The following is an 18,514-nucleotide window of genomic DNA, read 5'->3' as shown; positions in this document are numbered from 1 at the left end:
AGTCATTAGATATTGTAGCAACAAGTGGTCTTGAATCATGAGTTGGTGCACCAGTGCTTGTTGGATTATATAGGTTTCTATCAATCAAGATAATTGCAACAACTCAAAATCCTACAAATGCTTAATGAATTATATAGGTTTCTATTAATCAAGATAATTGTAACAACTCAGAATCTTACAAATATCACAATCGGCTTGTGGCCAACCCAAATGAGTCTGTGCTGCAGTATTTTTTTATTCTACGAACCAAAACTTTATCCTAAAAATTAGTTAGAAGATATTATTTGAATTTCTTAATCTTGCATAATTACGTAAAATCTATTCAGCGAATAATCAATGTAAGACTAAACACACACCGCATGAATCCTCATAATAATAGAATCTAATACATAGGTGTTAAATTAGTAGATGCTGAAGCAACCAATATGTAAGGTAAGATAATAATCTAGTAACAAGTGAAGGATGAGCGGGGATGCTAATGCTGGTTTATAATCAAAACTTGTGTTTGGATGTGTGATATATGTGACCAGCCCATGAGTAAGCAGTGACAATTTGAAAAATGACACTCCTAAACATTAATCCCATCCCATTTTGGGATCAAGATGGTCGACCTGCATTGCTCAAATCTAATTTGGTCCCAAACGAGACACGTGGATTTGTAGGTTGGGTAGAGTTGACAGGTAAATCCATGAATTTTTCCTTTGGATCCCAACATAAATTTTATTTGTTAAAATATAGATTCGATTTTGTGAACAGATAAAATCGTAAAACCCCAACGGCACTGGCAAAGTAGTAACCTTCCCGTCTTTGCTGTTTCTGGGAACCGGATTCCGGCGGCTGCGTGAATCCTATCCGGCGACGGCAACGGAATAATGCCGGGGAAGCGGCCCGAGCTCAGCCACTTCACTGGCCGACTCCTTTCTTCCGCCCCAACCACCGCTGATTCTTGGGATCCTCCCCGACGAAAGCCCTCCTCATAACAGTAGCGATCAAGAAGAAAGAAGAAGAAAAGAACGACAGACGGTAGCAGAGAAAAAAATGTGCGACCAAACTCCTCCAGATCCTCTCCCTCCTCTCCCCACCTCCCTCTCCCAAATCCCTTCTTTCTTCCCTCAACCAAACCCTAACCCTAATCCGGACCCTAACCCTGATTCTAACTTCCACATCCAAATCTCCTTCCAAGGCAAGCGCAAGCGCACCGGCGTCCGCCGCAAGGCCTCCCAGCTTCCCTCCCTTCACCCCACTCCCCCTCCCCCTTCTCTTCCCCCTCCGCTGCTTCCCGGCGACCCCAATCCCATCAAGAACCTGCCTGAAAACCCCAACCCCGCCGCCGATATCTCCGAGGAGATCATCGTCATCAACAAGGAGGCCACCACCGAGGCCCTGACCGCCCTCACCGCCGGCTTCCCCGCCGACTCCCTCACCGAGGAGGAGATCGAGGCCGGCGTCGTTTCCTCCATCGGCGGCATCGAGCAGGTTAACTACATCCTCATCCGCAACCACATCCTCTCCAAATGGCGCGAGAACGTCTCCAATTGGCTCACCAAGGAGATCTGTTCCTTTTCGATCCCGCCCCACTGCGAGACCCTCTTGAATTCGGCATACAATTTCCTTGTTTCGCATGGGTACGTGAACTTCGGGATCGCTCCAGCGATCAAAGAGAAGATTCCGGCAGAGCCGACCAGGCCAAATGTGATTATCATCGGAGCTGGGCTGGCGGGGTTGGCTGCCGCGAGGCAACTGATGATATTTGGATTTAAAGTCGTCGTCTTGGAGGGGAGGAAGAGGTGTGGGGGGAGAGTGTATACAAAGAGATTGGAGGGGTCTAACAAGTTTGCTGCTGCTGAGTTGGGTGGGAGTGTTTTAACAGGGACCCTCGGAAACCCGCTCGGGATCATTGCCAAACAGCTTGGTTCAACACTCCATAAGATCAGAGATAAGTGTCCCTTGTATAGGCCCGATGGCGAGCCAGTGAAACAGGAGATAGATATCAAGGTGGAGAATGCCTTCAACCGGCTGTTGGACAAGGCGAGCCGGCTGAGGCAGTGTATGGGAGAGGTTGCTATGGATGTGTCACTAGGGGCTGCTCTGGAGACCTTCCGGCAAGTGTACGGAGATGCCGTGACTGAAGAAGAGATGCAATTGTTCAATTGGCACTTGGCGAATCTGGAGTATGCAAATGCCGGGCTTCTCTCCAAGCTTTCGCTAGCATTTTGGGACCAGGACGATCCATATGATATGGGTGGTGACCACTGCTTCTTGCCTGGAGGGAATGGACGGTTGATTCAGGCTCTTGCTGAGAATGTTCCGATCATTTATGAGAAGACAGTGCATACGATCCGTTATGGTGGGGATGGAGTGCAGGTTGTTGCGGGGGGGCAGGTTTATGAGGGGGATATGGCATTGTGCACAGTACCACTAGGAGTTTTGAAGAATGGGTCCATAAAATTTGTACCGGAGCTGCCTCAGAGGAAGCTTGATGGCATAAAGAGGTTGGGATTTGGCTTGTTGAATAAGGTTGCCATGCTATTCCCTTATGTTTTCTGGAGCACAGACCTCGATACATTTGGGCATTTGTCAGATGTTTCAAGTCGTCGAGGGGAGTTCTTTTTATTCTATAGTTATGCTACGGTAGCTGGTGGTCCACTCTTAATTGCATTGGTTGCAGGGGAAGCAGCACACAACTTTGAAAGTATGCCTCCAACAGATGCTGTGACAGTGGTTCTTCAGATTCTAAGGGGTAAATCTCTTTTTCCTTTTCTCCTTAGTTCTCTTTGATATTTTTAATTACGGTTATGACTATTAAGTTGTTCTGACAAGTCTGGTAATTATGAAGGATCTTATCTCCTTAAATTTGGATTAACATGTCACAATGTGCACATCTGTTTTACGGTTTACGTGTTTGTGCCTCCTATTGTGAACTAACTACAAAAGTGGACATAATTGCATTAGCATTCCTTATTAACTTGAAATATATACTTATGAAACCAATTAATTGTTTTTTGGATATGATGTTCAGTTCTTTATGGTCATTTTGAAAAATAATCGAGATTTTCCTTCTATTGAAGCTACTATAGATAAATTGGATATGATGTTCTTGGAAGATGAAAACCCTTGCCATGTGTATTATCAAGGTTTCTTCAAGGATGTTCCTGCTCTTCTATTAATTTAGGGTAAAATATTGACTTATCTTGGTGGAGGAGGTTCTTCAAGGGTGTATTTGGGTGTGCAATTATGTTTCCATGAGATATTTTGGAGATGAAGAAGAGTGCACTGGAATGTTGTGGGGCATTTTCACATTGTTGTTGAGTTGGAGGCTTCAAATAAGTCCATATATTCTATATCAAGAACTATCTTGTCAAAATAATCTTGGGGTTGCATGATAGTGGTCTCTCTAGTTCTCCTTCCTAACTTTGTCTTTTATGTTGGTTGATTGGAGTTGTCCTTTTATATAGAAGCCTGCACAACATATGGGGGAATATGGAAATTGGTGAGTAAGAGACAATCATGATGGCTTAGAGTTGCAGGAATCTTTGCTAGCAATTTCCATTGTGGAGTTGTTGATAGGTAGATCAGCCTTCATAAACCATTTGACATAGAAATAGCTTTGATGATCTCTCTAAAGTTGGAAGCTTTTTAATATAATATGAAGGGGATGTCCAGCCATGGACAGAACTACTTTTGAAATTGTGGCATTTAGTTTGTCCTCCACAAAGATACTGTTGCAGATTATTGAATTTGTTCACAAAGAATTGGAGCTAGTGTGCTAGTATGATACTTCCTGAAGGTGATAGCTGAGCTGCTAGAGAGTAAAATGAGTCTGTGGCATACAACACATCTGTGGGTATATTGCACTCTGGTCTTGAGTGTATCCAATATGGACATGTGGGTATCACCATGTCGAAATGCCAACGCTTCAACAACCATCATCCCACTCCTTCCTATTTGGATTTGTAGTTTGTACTAGGGACATGCCTTTTCTTGGGAGGAAAGGGGGGCTATTGTTTATGTTGGTAAAATTATTGCCCTGAGAAGTGGAAATACTGCATCATGAATGGTGAAATTTATGACAAGTGACTTCTAACATTAACAAAATGAATTTGTGTTGTTCGTACTCATCAAGATCATTTTATACTCAAGATCCCAAATATTGATTTACGTGCTCTTAGATCTTAATCCCTTAAATGATTCTATGTGATTAAGTTGAATATTGAATGATAAAGTGGTTTAAAAGTTTGAGATGTTTGAAGTTTGAACCAAGCCATTCTATATGTAATCACTCAATAATTATTAGAAGTACATGATAATATATAATAAATCTATTTCAGTCAAGATTAAGTACAATTGCTTGATGAATTGTGTTACTTTTTCTACTGGATTTGGGCCAAAACGTTATCAGTTCAATTGTAATGAGAGATGGCAATTTAAATATGTTAGATATATGAAGACAATGATAAAATTGATGGGGGAAAAAGGAAAAGGAGATTTAGTTGGATGTTCAAGATAAATAATTCGTAAAAAAGAGCTTAAAGGGAAAAAATGAAAAACAAAAAAAAGAAGATAAAGTGTGTCAAGGAACATGATTTGGTGAAACAACAATTGGGTGGAATGAGCTCTCTTCATTGATACTTTGATATGAAAAAAGGAACAGACTGCTTACTATGAGAGTAAGCTAGAGTAGATGCATCTAGAATGTCAGACAAATTTCCATATACTTAGCATTCTTAGATGTAGTTACGTACCAGACTCATGGTTATGGATGTGCTGAAATGTAGCAATACTAAATAAAATGAAAACATGACCGAATCACTGCATTGTGTTGTCTAGTATTTCAGACACTTTTATTAATTAGACTAATGATTAAAAATGTTAAGTACTGGCTAAGTGCTTAGATCAATTTATATATCATCATTTAAACAGATGAGCAAATTAGAAGCATTTTCCCATGGAGATGGAAAATTCGTCGTTCTCTGACCAATTAGCTAACTATCATCCAGAAGCAACGAAAGGAAGGAGAGAGATAGGAACAACCCTTTCCAAGGCAAGGGGTTTGGATGATCAAGAGGATGTTTTAACTAGGGTATACTGTGGGTTGCTCTGCATTTAATTGACTCCTACCTAAACGGATAGTCACTCATAGCTGCAAGAAATTATGTTCTCCTAACAAGTATAACTTTGTCAATTATATTTTGTCAAGTTTAACTCTGTATTGATTGGAAAGTTAAGCTCCAAGGTTGTTGGCAGAGCCACAGAGGCTTGTTTATTTAAATATATGATACTTAGGAAGACCATAAAATGAGCACTTATGAAATGCTGGACCTGCAAACATAACAAAAGAGTGAAAGCTTTTCAGGTACATATTGAAGAGCATTTTAAGAAGGTTGTTTTAATCCTAGGATAGTCGGGACTTGACATCTTCAGTGGCATAAAATTTAAATGTTGCTTATTTTGTAATCCTAGTTATAATGTGGGAATAGATGCTTTTACATAGCTTACAAGTGTTTCTACACTATGTTGAAGTTAAGGAGCTCAAGTTATCTTGTTCTGAGAAGTCTTGCCATTTTCTTCGATGTAATTTTATGCTTGATATGTTGCCAAAAAACAGGCTTTTTCTGAGGTGGCAGACTGGATGATAGTCATTTTTATATGGCAGTTTCAAAGGCAAAATGTTGCAAGATGATGTCATTGTTTGGGCTTGAAAGTCAATAATGGTTCCTTTTGACTATGTAGGTCTTCTTTTAGATTCTTCTGTCACAATATGGATGATACGAGCCTATCCTGATGATCATTGTTTGAAGCTAAAGCTATCTCTTGGGGTTGAGCTATCTCTTCTTAAATATAGGACATCTATCGAATTGCAAGAAGTATGTATACTGAATTGGGGATGTTTGTAAATCCTATTTGAAATTAAACTTAGCCCTTCTGGGATTGCTTTAGAAGGCTAAACAAGAATGACAAGTCTCTTTATTGAAATGTGGCAAGGTATATTATCACTGGATGATAGAACTTAGTATATAGATTCTGATGCCTTTTTAGCTTTTTGGAATTCCTCAGCTGTGGGAATTCTATAGGTAGGTTCTGATATAAGGTGAGATTTTTGTTAGCTGAAGCAAGAGCATGCAGAAGTTGGGTGCAAGAAAGTGGATCTTTCAAACAAATTTTGAAGAAAAGCACATAGGAAGTGGGTGTGGCCTCCTACTAGATGCTTTCTGCTACGAAGGATGGGATAAGTTGGTGGCATATATTTCAGATAGATAGATGGTGATTTGAATTCTTCCATGCTTAAAGTTCGCCTTTAATTTCATTCTGATAGAAGGTTAAACTGTTATATGGAATCCTAGCTCTTGTATATTTGGTATTCAATCCTTTGTCAGTTCTTTGTGGACAGAAAATTTGTGAATTTGTTTGAATTCTTTGACTATCTGAAGGAGGTTGAATTTCAAGAGAGCACTGTAGTCTGACAATATGTACTCTTAGTCAAATACTATGATGCTGTTTTGGCAGATGAGCTTTTACATGATTTCAGTTCTCACTTCTCACTATCCTTAGACTTCTTACTGTATCCAGGTTTATTTAATGCCTTGTTGCTTGTAGGTCGCCAGTGCTTGCACCTTTGGGGTTTACTTGTGGCTGATGTTTGGGGTTTCTTTAGTCTTTGATAATAGCTCTTTACCCAGGGTATCCAGGAAGTCCTTCCTTACTTTAGACACTTGGGCTTGTTTCTTTGGTACTTAGTGATCATTCTGCAAGTTGACTTTTTGATATGCTTCACTATTTAGCCTTCCTCCCTACAGAACTAAGGATTCTCTGTTTGCGTTAAGTTAGAAAATAGGCAATAAGTGGATGTGTCTTAAGCAGTATTTGAAGTATATATTGGACCATGAGAGTGAAATCACTAACCATGCTTGATGTATAATATTTTCTCTATAAATGAAAATCTTTCTAGATAATGCTTATTGAGATAAATAATTCCCAGTGTACAAGGTGTCTTTTCCCTTTTCTTTTTCAGTTGGCAATTTTGCTAGTATTTCTCTAATTTGGTAGTTGTAATTTTTTAAAATGGTAACTGCTTTCTAATTATGGACTTTGTGAACAGGTATCTATGAACCACAAGGAATTGAAGTTCCAGACCCTCTCCAAAGTGTTTGCACTAGATGGGGTACTGACTCCTTCAGTTTAGGTTCCTATTCTCATGTTTCTGTGGGAGCATCTGGAGATGACTATGATATTTTAGCAGAAAGTGTTGGAGATGGGCGGCTCTTTTTTGCTGGTGAGGCCACCACGAGGCGTTACCCTGCAACCATGCATGGTGCTTTCATTAGTGGCCTGCGAGAAGCTGCTAATATGGCTCACCATGCTAATGCTCGAGCATTGCAAATAAAAGCGGAAAGGAGCCCATCAAAGAACACTCAGGCATGTGCTGCACTCCTAGCAGATTTGTTTAGGGAACCTGATATAGAATTTGGAAGCTTTTCTGTTATTTTTGGCCGCAAATCATCTGATCCCAAATCTACAGCAATCTTAAGAGTTGCATTAGGTGGTCCAAGAAAGAAGAGTAGTAATGAGGGAACAAAAGCAGACCAACAACATTCAAATAAGTTGCTATTTCAGCAGCTCCAATCACATTATAATCAGCAGCAGCAGCTTCATGTCTACACATTGTTATCCCGGCAACAGGCTATGGAGTTAAGAGAGGTGAGAGGAGGGGATGAGATGAGGCTACATTATCTGTGTGAAAAGCTTGGCATAAAGTTGGTTGGTAGAAGAGGTCTGGGTCCAGCGGCTGATTCTGTTATTGCTTCCATCAAGGCTGAGAGGGGCAACCATAGAACCAATTCAGCTTCATTAGACTGAATGACATACATGAACAAGAGTTTCATCACTTACGAACAGAATCATCATCGGACAAGCTAAGCTGATCTCTCTTAGGTTTTGCTGGTAAGTGCAGTAGCTTCCAAAAGAAATTTACATTCTTTATCATATTTTCTGATGCTCCCTCTTGTTCAGGTAGAGTTTGGAGTTGTTTCACAGTCTGTAATTCTAATAGATGAAAATGCTGAATGAAGCTAGTCGCTGTTTCCAGAAATATCTTTGTCAAATTCAATTTTTGTTTTCCTTTTTTCCTTTTTTATTTTTTAAGGAGAGCGGAACCCAGCAGTTATTACATCTGTGTCAGATCTATATATGGAAATTTCTTGACTTGAAAAGAACAAAATGTCTTTATTCATGATTTTTGTCTATTTTTTATGCTTATAGTACATTTAGCTTGTTAAGTGGAATGCATTTTCATGGCCTTAGATTTTGAATCTCACCAATCATAAACTCCGTGCTTTAATAACAAGGATGGATGGCTGTATGCTTCATGGGCTAACATCACCTTTTCTTTTCTCCTTTTCATGCACTCGTGTTTTCCTCACACATTTATTCATTCAATCTTAGTGCATATCATTTCCCACTAATACTCCTTTTCCTCTGTATAGAGTATCCATTATGCCGCCGTCAAATAGAAAACAGATTATCCGTTATGCACTCTTATGACATAACATGAGATGATTTTAATGATGCTGCCTTGTTGATAAATCATATTCATGTTTGAATTACTAACAATCTTCTTATGATTATCTTTCTGCCAAAAAACAAGCCCTTTGCATTTTCAGGTTTGAACCAACTTTTGGATACTTTGTTCGATCAAGCTTCTGTTAGCTCTTCTTCTGCTTTGATTCCTCACGTTATTCACCAAAATACAATTGTCATTTTTGCATAGGATGTTACAGTCAAATTCTTAACTTCTAGCCGGTTGCTTCCAGCACATGAAGCATAGTTTTTCACTTGCAGCCAATGTGAAGATCGTCAATGAGATTGGATTGTTGAAAGCTCTAACAGGCATCTCCACCTATCAGATGCTATTTCTAATTGCTCAGTTGAAACCAAGTCATAGGTCTTTTGGAAGTTGAAGCTGCTTGTTAAGATTTATATTTTGTTCAACAGCATGCTTTGTTCTGCATTGGCACATAAGAGGCATTGAAGCTGGTACTTGTATAAACCTGCAAAGGATGATAACCATAAGTTAATAGAAGCGGTTATTGACTTTCTAAGAATCTAATACCTTTTTGTTTCTGGTAATGTCTTTCTTTTCATATATCAAGGCTTGTCTCAATGAAAGTTCATTTATCAACCTAGTCAGAAGTCTCATGATGTTAAGTTGGGGAGTTCGACATCTGTACTGATTCGAGATGATAACAGATTTTTATCTTACACAATCTATAACTAGTTTACAGGGTTAGTTGGCCACAATTGATTACATATATACATTGCTACCAGGCATTGCCAAAAAGCAAATTAGGGTATTCTATTTAGGATTCGTGAAATTTGTTAAATAAAAAAGTTTCTTATATATGCTTTTTTCTCTATGAAATGTTCGATTTTTCTCTTTGAAGTCTTCAAACCTTGTTTATCATGTTGCAGCTCGTGACAATGTTAGGAGGGCATCCAAACGTACCAGCAATGGGGGATTTAAGTATCCATGTAAGCTTGGCTTCTTTTGTGGCAGGCAACTTTTTCGAATTCTTATAGCTCGTACAAATTGTATGCGTGGAAAGCAGATATTAATATGGAAATAAATACAATTGGATATGGAATGCTCTGCAGATCAAGGGAAAGGAGGGAGCTTCAGAAATAAACTCAATCCAATATAAAATTCTATGCAGATCAGAGAAGAGATAAATACAAACGTATTTCTTCTCTCTCTCTCTCTCTCTCTCTCTCTCTCTCTCTCTGAGTGTAGAAGACAGACGTATTTCAGAGGGTGGGTCAACAAAATTCCGAAATCCAGAGATCTGATGCCACGGCACTATACGGAATGCATATCAGCTTGTTCTTTGAAATCTAGACATTTGATGGACCTGGATGGCTGGATACCATGTGTACTACACCCGATTGCTGGTCATGATCAACAAACCAATTAGATTATAGCCTGCATTTCTGAAATGTCTGCAACTGTAGCCTCACTTTTTTTTCAATGGTTTTCTTCTGATATATACGCCTCCCAGGTCAAGTTATAAGCCCAAAGGAGTTGAGTTGTTGAACATGTCTTTCAGATCCAGATTCCCCTCACTGGTTTCTTTTTTTGTGTCATCTGTCCCAGTTGATTATCCAGGTTCGTGCATATGCTTTCTGCGCTACTGCAGACATTAGCAATTTCTCATCCTCTTTCATGTCTCAGAAGTCGGAACAATTTCTGATCAATTAGCATCATATGGAAAAGTTTCATTTGATCTGTATGCAACTTGATAATAACTTAAGCTGGCCTCCCCATCTAGTGACCTGAATTTGCTATTTCCCACCTGCTATATGAACCAAGCCTCATAACTACCCATCTACTGCATGCTTGATCGTATCAAACAGCATTGCATGAAAAATTACCCACCTCAATTAGGAGACGAGCACTAACTTGCAAGCCATGCTGGCACTTAATAAAATTATGAATCAACTTCATGACATGATGCGTGCTATGTGAATACCTGGTGTAGCCCCCTAAACCCTTTTGCCGGGGGTGACTTGGACGATTTCCTTGAACAAGGAGAGACAAGAATAACTTTCTGGAGGACAAAGCCAACAATAAAATTTGTCAATATTTCAGACTTTCGGCAGTATATCTAAACAGGTTCAGCCTATAAATGCTATAACAATCCAAATAAAGAATTCATCTGTAATCATTCATAGATTGTATAACTAAGCTGCAACTCACAGGATTTGATGCACTTGTCCGCACCCATAAGTCTTACTTAAAACATCGAGCATTTCAGCAATATAAGCATTTAAGAAGAAAAACATATATTGAGGTACAAAATTAGATGGTCCACAAAGGATGGTACTCAAACTTTATACATTATGGCATTCATTCTTAAGAGTGCAACCAGAGCCGATCATGCAGCCTCTCTTCTCCTGCGCCAAGCATCTCGTCGACCCGTTCTCCATCACGATAAAAATGGAAAGTTGGGGTGTACCGTATACTCTGTGTTGTTTCAGGGCATTCATCGATATCAGCATAGATGAAAGAAAGCTTTTTGAATTCATTGCTTAACTGGCAGAATGCAGGAAGGATCTGGCTGCATACACGGCACCTGAAAACATGTCAAGATAAATATAAATCGTAGTTTAGCATGTGTATTTTCTTATCTCATTATACCAAAAGAAACAATGACACAGAACTAAGGTTTGCAGAAGTCTCAGTCATATTAAATTGTCAGTGTCATGCATGACAAATCGAAGTGCCTTCCTCCTTTCCCTACTGTGTCAGTCTTGAAACATTTCTTTTTCCCGATATCAATGCCTCTTGTTCCCAAATATGTGAGCATTCTGTCAACCATCACCAAATCGATTCTCCCTACATGAAGACAAACTTCTGCAGCTCTTTTTTTTTTCACATCAAGTTCAGTATTCTTTCAGAAGTTGACCACAAGTTCATTTTTTGAGACTTTTATTCGGTGTCCTGAATATCCCACTTCACAAAACACTTGACTTCTAAGACAGGCTGTATTTACCTCCAAAGAACACAACCGAAATCCATATGCATGCCTTAATGCATAAATTTGAGAGTTCCTTTGTGTATGGAATAGTATGTAGGTTTCTTTTTCAAGATGCAGAACTTTGTGATTGATGCAAAAGAAATACAGGCCATAACTTGAAATTGACATCAAGTACAGATAGCATACTCTTCGAGTCGAGAAAGCATTATATACAAAATCCAAATTCATGGCATACAACAATCCAACAATAAATGGCAATATGCATCACACACTTATGACCAAACTACAGATGCAAAATCTGAATAGCTTAATAAATATTTTGAACTAAAATAAATAACCTTCCCATTTAAATATACTATGCAACATATTTCCACTTTCAAGATTGCAAATTGTCTTAATGATGTCAGTCATATTAATGGTTTCTCAAGGCTCAGTTTTGCTGAAATGCTTATAAAATGGCAGAGTGAGATCTATTTCCTTTCAAAATAAGCCACTTCTAAGAAACACATTGGAATGCTTGCTTGACACCTCTTTCCAAAAGTTATATGCTCAGATTATTACAGGAACCCAGTAGTAGAATATGCTCACCCCAAATTTGCTGCAGTTAGGGGCTTAAGCAAAAGGATTTGGATCAGGGTCAGAGGATTTATGTTGGGAGAAGGATGAAAGAACAGGTGCAAAAGATTATTATGATGCTTAAGCATTACATAATATATATCATGGCATTATGTTTAGAAGAAAACATCTAAATACTCTTGAATTGGGGCTTGGGCGCATGTGCCAATGTCATGTGCATGCAAGTGTTTGTACATGTGAATGAACGCCTGTGTGTACATGTCTATGTTTTTTAAAACTAAACTATGACAATTTAAGCACATTGGCGACAATGCAGCAGACATGCTCCACTGTCTTCTTTAGATATATGATAGTGCCGCTGCTATTGCATGAGTGCAAAATCTATATATCACCACTTCAATTGGTATAATGGACCATCAACACCGACATAGACAGAGAACGTGGAATCAAGATAACAAGGGGCATGATGGTTATAATTATGGATTTAAAGTGCCAGTTGGCAAAGCATAGCATGGTGCAGTACATATGCCTTGCTGGCATGCGACATTGGCATGCTACTGGCTGTGCATGCTGGTACTTTGCATGCTGCCAATAACAGTGTTTGCCGAGCACTGATATAGTGAAACACAACACGGAATTACTACAGGAGTACTGGGCTGGCATGCCACTGACATGTGTTCATCCTTCAGTGATTAAGGAGACAATACAAGTTTTGGAACTCATGAAATGAGACCTTGAAAGCAAGGAACTGCAGCACATAAGTCTCAACCAATAACAGTTGATGGCTAAAACAATATGTCAAACAACAGAGAAAGTTCATAATAGGAATGACTGACAAAATAAATGTTCCATCAAGCTGAATAAAAGAGTAGGAACAAGTAATCGTGGCTAGGTTATGGAGGGATAAGTGAGTCTGTTAGACCTCAGGATCTAGTATCATGATGTATAAACATGAAAAGAGAATTTGAATTTGGAACATCAAAACACAAGGTACTTGCTAGTTAAAACAAAAACAACAACAAAAAAAAATCAAGAAACCCCACAATGGATTTAAACTTCCATTAACGGCTGGCTCAGCATATCCATCCACTTGAAGTCAGAAAGGCAAAACATACACATGCTTGAAGGTATAGACTATTGTGTGCAATTTCCTTCCCTTGAATTAAATGCGAACTCAGAAAATATTAAAAATCATAAAGCAAGAGATAAAGCAAGTCCTGCACTAAAGATGGCAGAAGAACAAGACCAAAAACCTAAAGCAAATTAAACTTTTCTTCAACCAAAAAATAACAGCATATGGATTTCAGAGAAAATCTTCCCTTCACCATTTGCCTTATCCTTGAAGTTGTTTGAGTTCCAGTCATTTCAAATCACATGCCACATAACATATAGAGTAAAAAGTTTAATATTTCTTCACCAGTTAACCTTCTTATGACGTACATGATTTAGAGCAACTGAAGAGGGTTAAATACGATGTTCCATTCAGACGCTCTAATTGAAACACATTCCACAATCCAAATGTGGATCATTAGATTGCACAAGGTGCATCTTTCAACCTATAAGCACCAATATTTTCCCCCCTCCATCCCTTACCTTTTCTTTTTAGCTGTTGATAGTTGTTTTTATGAGAATGGGAAGTTATTTCCATGATTATACTAGCACGCAAGCTTGGGCATTGCTGGAAACAAAAGGTCTATAAAACCTTCATCAGGAAATGCTTGGAAACCAATTTATGGAACCCAAACCATGTGACTAGTGATCAAGTAATAATCTTATCTGCTAATATCATGATGATGAAAAAGGTTGTGTCACATAAAGTATTGAATTTTTGAGGGCTCCATGAAATAGTTTTGGTAATGGTTATATCTAATCAGTGATCAAAATGTTATACTTGCAGAGGTTCATACATTTCTATCCTGTTCTACTTTAATTCCTATACTTTTTTTTCACTTTATTCAGGTATATTATGATCTATCTTTTTAAGCAGTTTTTCATGTCTATTCTTACATCTAATATTTTCACTTCCTTTTCTATTTTCTTTTGATTCTCTTTGCAGGATTATTATGGGAATCACTAATCTGCTGAACTGATTGGAAAGAAAGAAAAACTGATGCAAATAAAATTTTCAAGAAGAGCCAAAGTCACTTAATAGTTAAATGATAATGGCCAGATATTGCCGAAATCTGTGCGGCTATCAAATGATCATGACCTTAATAGTCATTAGATGAAGATAACCATATATTCAGAAGATGCCTTTAAGAATAGCTCATACTCTCCTACTTTCTTTTACTTTCTTTTCTATCTTATTTTCTTTAGATGTTTGTTAATAAACTTTATATTCATAGTTGTTTCTCATCATGTATGATAAGCAACAATGTTTCTTTTTGTTTTCCTCCAGCATTCTAGTAAATGGATAATGCATAGAATTTCCATAGTTCTTGGTATTCCTATAGTTTTTTCATACTAGAATTGGCAAACAAGCTAATGTGTTCCTCCCAAACCCCCCAAGATTCTGCACATTGTGCTGGGTGAATGCTAGTTTTACACTATCGCCGAAATAATAACAAGTTTATGTACCCCAATAATATTTTGCTTATGTTACCTTGTTTTTTAACCTCTTTTCCAACACAATAAGAGATGAACTTTTGTCATTGTTAAGTCTAACCTATCACCCAAACTTATTGTGCTTGAAAAAGATCCTTAAAAAATCAATAAAGAAAAGTTCCATACTACTCGAGAAGAAACAAAGCTATTAAGGATGGTCAGGCACAAGTTTAAAGTTGGATGATTTCACAGGTTGACATTACTATGATGTGCCAGTAACTAGCTGGTTCAGTAAGTATCATATACACAGTATGCAAGGGCAATCACTTTAGTTCTTGAATCAAGTATGCATCTCATGAGCACTCATGTGGACTGCCAACATAATGTTAGTATTTCAATTGGGTTCGTTGTCTAATCTTCTCCTCATAGGTGAAGCTTTTCACAGCCACAATATAATTTTGAAAGGATATATTCAAACTACAAATTTCCTAGATACCAGCTCAGTTGAGTTGATACATCCTCCCCAGGTTGGCCATACCATTTTGCTTTACTGTCATTTTTCTAATTTTCCACAAAACAGTCAAGTTTTCAGAACATAGCCAGAATATGGAACATGTAAGCATCCCCACCACCAGGATAGTAGAAGAAGGCAACACATTTTTCCTTTAGCTTATTGAACAATGATCAAAACTTTTTACAAAGTACAATCATGTTTACTTTTCTCTGAAAAAAGAGGCAGCCTTAAATACTCAAACAAGACTTCAGTTTTACAACCAAGAATATCAAACATCTATAAGCAACTGCTTGTTGAAAATTTCATTGCTAACAGCACTGTGATAAGTTATACCTTCCGGTAGTGGACTCCTCAAAGAAATACAAAGATAGAATATGTGTTGACATGATGTCCCAGGCAAGCAATCTACTACCCCATGAGCTACTTCCAATTTGGGAAGCAAATTATGCCCACTTTGTCAGGATGCATCTTATCGACAGCCTATATTACAATGGTAAATAAATAAGGATATACAATTGTGGACCTTTATTTTGACATTTCTTCCCATGAATGTGCTTGCATGAATTCTATTAATGCATACAATAAAATAATGTGACACTTGCATTGTACAAAACTTAAAGGGTTCTCTTTTTTTTCCACTTTTTTCATACTTCAACTTCCTTTTTTTGCATTAAATAGAGAGAAGGCATTATGTAAGTATTTCATAAACCTTAATATTTTCTTGAAACACTCCAAGAAGGTCTAAAAACCTTGTTGTTTCTTGATGCAATGATGATGATGATGATGAGGAGGAGGAGGAGGAGGATGCATTAGTACTTAATCAATCATATAAGATTAACAAGGACCGGCATACTCCCCCAGTCTTCTTATATGATTTATACCACTAGAACTCTAATTCCAGAAGAAAAAAAGGTTCGAGTTGTTAATATTTGAAGATTCACTTAAGCAAACTTAGTTTTGTTAGTGTAAACATCTTTTAGGTTTTTCTCATGTGGTCAAATGATCCGACAACTAAAGCACATGCCAAGTGCCTGATCACGCTAACCAAGTTCTGCAGCAACAATGTTCAGATCTCTCAATGTGTAGGAATTCTTGATACAGAAACAAAGAAAAGGGCAACTGTCGAATAGTTTTCTCAAGTAAAAACATGAGACTGTTAGATCCATACAAGACAGCATCTTGACAGCATTGGGTATCTGAACATTGAGAGAGATTTCGATAATTGCACCAATTATCCAAAACAGCTAAAGCCAGAGGAAAGGCTAAAGCGCCGAACAAGATACACCACAGTAGCGGTCATCCACAAAAAAGAGAGAGAAATTGGGACAGAACTGAAATCAATAGCAAAAATCTGCCTAGAGAGCTGGAATTCCCCAAGCCAAATGGTGCTTCATTAAAAAGTCATATGGTTCTTATACTCTTCAAAATATCTTATATTTTTTTTTTGAGAAATATGCTGGTTATTGACCACTGCTCAGGTCTGATCTGAGACCTCTTCTATGGAGATGGTTGCCAACCGAGCAAAGAGCTGTAAGCCAAAATAATTAATCCTTGAACTAATTCATCTTCATCAGCAAACAAACACCCAAATTCAATAACTATTCATCGATTCTCACATTATATATGACAGCCATTTTGAAGCGAGATGGCATCATATTTGCAAATCAAGATCATTTTATCATTACAACTACACATCCAAATCATATACTGTTTATACCTTTACTCCATATAATCATCTTATAACCATATTTTTGTATTTTTTTCTCGATTCTATACTAGTATACCTCAGAATAAGAATCAATAATTAAGTCCAGGCTCATATTCAAATCAATGGCAGACACGCAAATAATGTACCAAAACAAACATTCCCAATCATCAACTTGGTAAGAGGAAGTTGCTCTTTCTAACGTGACACCAATCAAGAATAAATGCAAAAACATGCCTAAACTAAATCCACATCAGAATTTAACTACAAAAACATAAATATCGTTCAAAGAAAAGGGCCTAGAAGTCAAAACACGAGTGTGAGAGACCGTGGCTTACCAAGAAGCACCATAATTGATGACTGCCTGCAAACAGGTAAATAATTCAATTTAGAACATTTTACCAGCATTTTTAGAGAGAGAGAGAGAGAGAGAGAGAGAGAGAGAGAGAGAGGAGTTACAGGAGCCTTAGAGGATCTGATGTTATGGAGGATTTCCGTGAGATGGGTATCGCCGGAAGCGCTGCTGAGGTTGCCGTGGCGATTTGGGGGAAGGCTGAGGCCCGTCCCCTCGAGTCCTCTCTTCTCCTCCTCCTTTCCTTCCTCGCCCATCTCTCTCTCGCTCGCTCCCTTCTAACCCAAGCTGGCCGACTGCTGCTTGAGCTCCGGAAGCGAACTTCCTGGAAAAAGGAACCCGCCCCGAGCCCAAGCAGGTCAGGAGCGGATTCGGTTCCAACTCGACCGATCCGACCCGTTCTTTTTCTTATCGGAGCCTGAACTCTGCCCGTTGCCCAATGCCCAAACGGCCATCAATTCCGCGGCTTCTGGCTCGATTACCTTCGAGTGGCTGCTTAGCCTAAAATCCCATGTCTCCCCACTCCCTCTCTTCTTCTTCTTCTTTAAAGATGCGTTGTTCTACCGCCTTCCTGAAGAGGCGCAATGGACGATTCCCTCAGCAACCAAGAGCGCCCTTAAATTGAATTCTTTCTTTAACTTCTTTTATCCTTCCTAGCGTCCAGAATGATTTTAATTTCTAGTGATTACAGAGTAATTATTATCCGGTAGACTTCCATTCTAAACAGGAGCTAAATATGCACGAAGGGGGCTATCAGGTGCATTTGGTGGCCTGGGAGAGAGTCTGTATACTACCGAGCGAGGGAGGCTTCGGGGTGCAGTTCTTTTTTGACATGCATGAGGCGCTCCTTGCTCATCATGCGGTGAGGTTCATCCTTGAGCCATAGGACTTTTAGAGTCAAGTCATGGCAGCGAGATATGGTCGTGTGGGGACTGCTGGGGTGGTATCGGGCAGCCGGAGATGTTCCTACATGTGGCGAAAAATTAGGAGGTATCTGCCATTTGCTGTGGCGAACACTAGATGGTTGATCGACGATGGACGAAGCATCGATGTGGTGGAGGATCCATGGATGGATGCACTCTCGTTGCGACTCTAGCCAACCATGATCAGTGTTGAGGCGGGCGGACTCCAGGTATGTGACTCCTCAGGCCTGGGGAGGTGGAGTGGGACGGTGTCAGACTTGGCCAGTTGTTTAGTGGGCACTTAGCAGATTGGGTCCGCTCGCTACCAGTCCTGAGATCCGCGGGCTCGGATGTCAGGGTATGGAGCATGTCATGCAGAGCCAGTGTTAGGGT

General features: G+C 39.0%; 2 protein-coding genes across 7 annotated transcripts; one reads left to right on the top strand and one right to left on the bottom strand.

Annotated features, from left to right (window-relative positions):
• The first annotated feature begins 594 nt into the window (after positions 1-594).
• On the top strand, positions 595-10,272 carry LOC103699033 (lysine-specific histone demethylase 1 homolog 3). Of its 6 annotated transcripts, none has more exons than XR_005510733.1 (3): positions 595-2,740; positions 7,097-7,938; positions 8,836-9,103. XR_005510733.1 is itself a non-coding variant. In XM_008781074.3 (2 exons), the coding sequence occupies exons 1-2, from the start codon at positions 1,039-1,041 to the stop codon at positions 7,852-7,854; spliced, it is 2,460 nt and encodes an 819-aa protein (XP_008779296.2). In that variant the 5' UTR covers positions 595-1,038; the 3' UTR covers positions 7,855-8,255. The 6 variants fall into 6 exon arrangements, 1 of the variants encoding a protein (XP_008779296.2); XR_005510732.1 differs by having other exon boundaries at positions 8,775-9,103; XR_005510729.1 differs by lacking the exon at positions 8,836-9,103 and adding an exon at positions 9,466-10,272 and having other exon boundaries at positions 596-2,740.
• A 422-nt stretch (positions 10,273-10,694) lies between these two features.
• LOC103714141 (thioredoxin-like 3-3) lies at positions 10,695-17,551 on the bottom strand. The gene is made up of 3 exons (XM_008801297.4): positions 17,327-17,551; positions 17,206-17,231; positions 10,695-11,123 (listed from the first exon to the last, which is right to left on the bottom strand). The coding sequence occupies exons 1-3, from the start codon at positions 17,474-17,476 to the stop codon at positions 10,904-10,906; spliced, it is 396 nt and encodes a 131-aa protein (XP_008799519.1). The 5' UTR covers positions 17,477-17,551; the 3' UTR covers positions 10,695-10,903.
• Between the last annotated feature and the right edge of the window lie 963 nt (positions 17,552-18,514).

The sequence above is a fragment of the Phoenix dactylifera genome, chromosome 2 (genome assembly GCF_009389715.1).
Source record: "Phoenix dactylifera cultivar Barhee BC4 chromosome 2, palm_55x_up_171113_PBpolish2nd_filt_p, whole genome shotgun sequence".
In the NCBI taxonomy this organism is placed as follows: Eukaryota; Viridiplantae; Streptophyta; class Magnoliopsida; order Arecales; family Arecaceae; genus Phoenix; species Phoenix dactylifera.
This window is presented reverse-complemented; position numbering and strand designations above follow the sequence as displayed.

Excerpts from the sequence above, each read along its gene's own strand:
- LOC103699033 (XM_008781074.3), top strand. The coding sequence starts at position 1,039 with ATGTGCGACCAAACTCCTCCAGATCCTCTCCCTCCTCTCCCCACCTCC. Across the intron at positions 2,741-7,096 it reads GGTTCTTCAGATTCTAAGGG|GTATCTATGAACCACAAGGA; the intron begins GTAAATCTCTTT and ends CTTTGTGAACAG.
- LOC103714141 (XM_008801297.4), bottom strand. The coding sequence starts at position 17,476 with ATGGGCGAGGAAGGAAAGGAGGAGGAGAAGAGAGGACTCGAGGGGACG. Across the intron at positions 17,232-17,326 it reads TCAGATCCTCTAAGGCTCCT|GCAGTCATCAATTATGGTGC; the intron begins GTAACTCCTCTC and ends ACCTGTTTGCAG. Across the intron at positions 11,124-17,205 it reads ATCAATTATGGTGCTTCTTG|GTGCCGTGTATGCAGCCAGA; the intron begins GTAAGCCACGGT and ends ACATGTTTTCAG.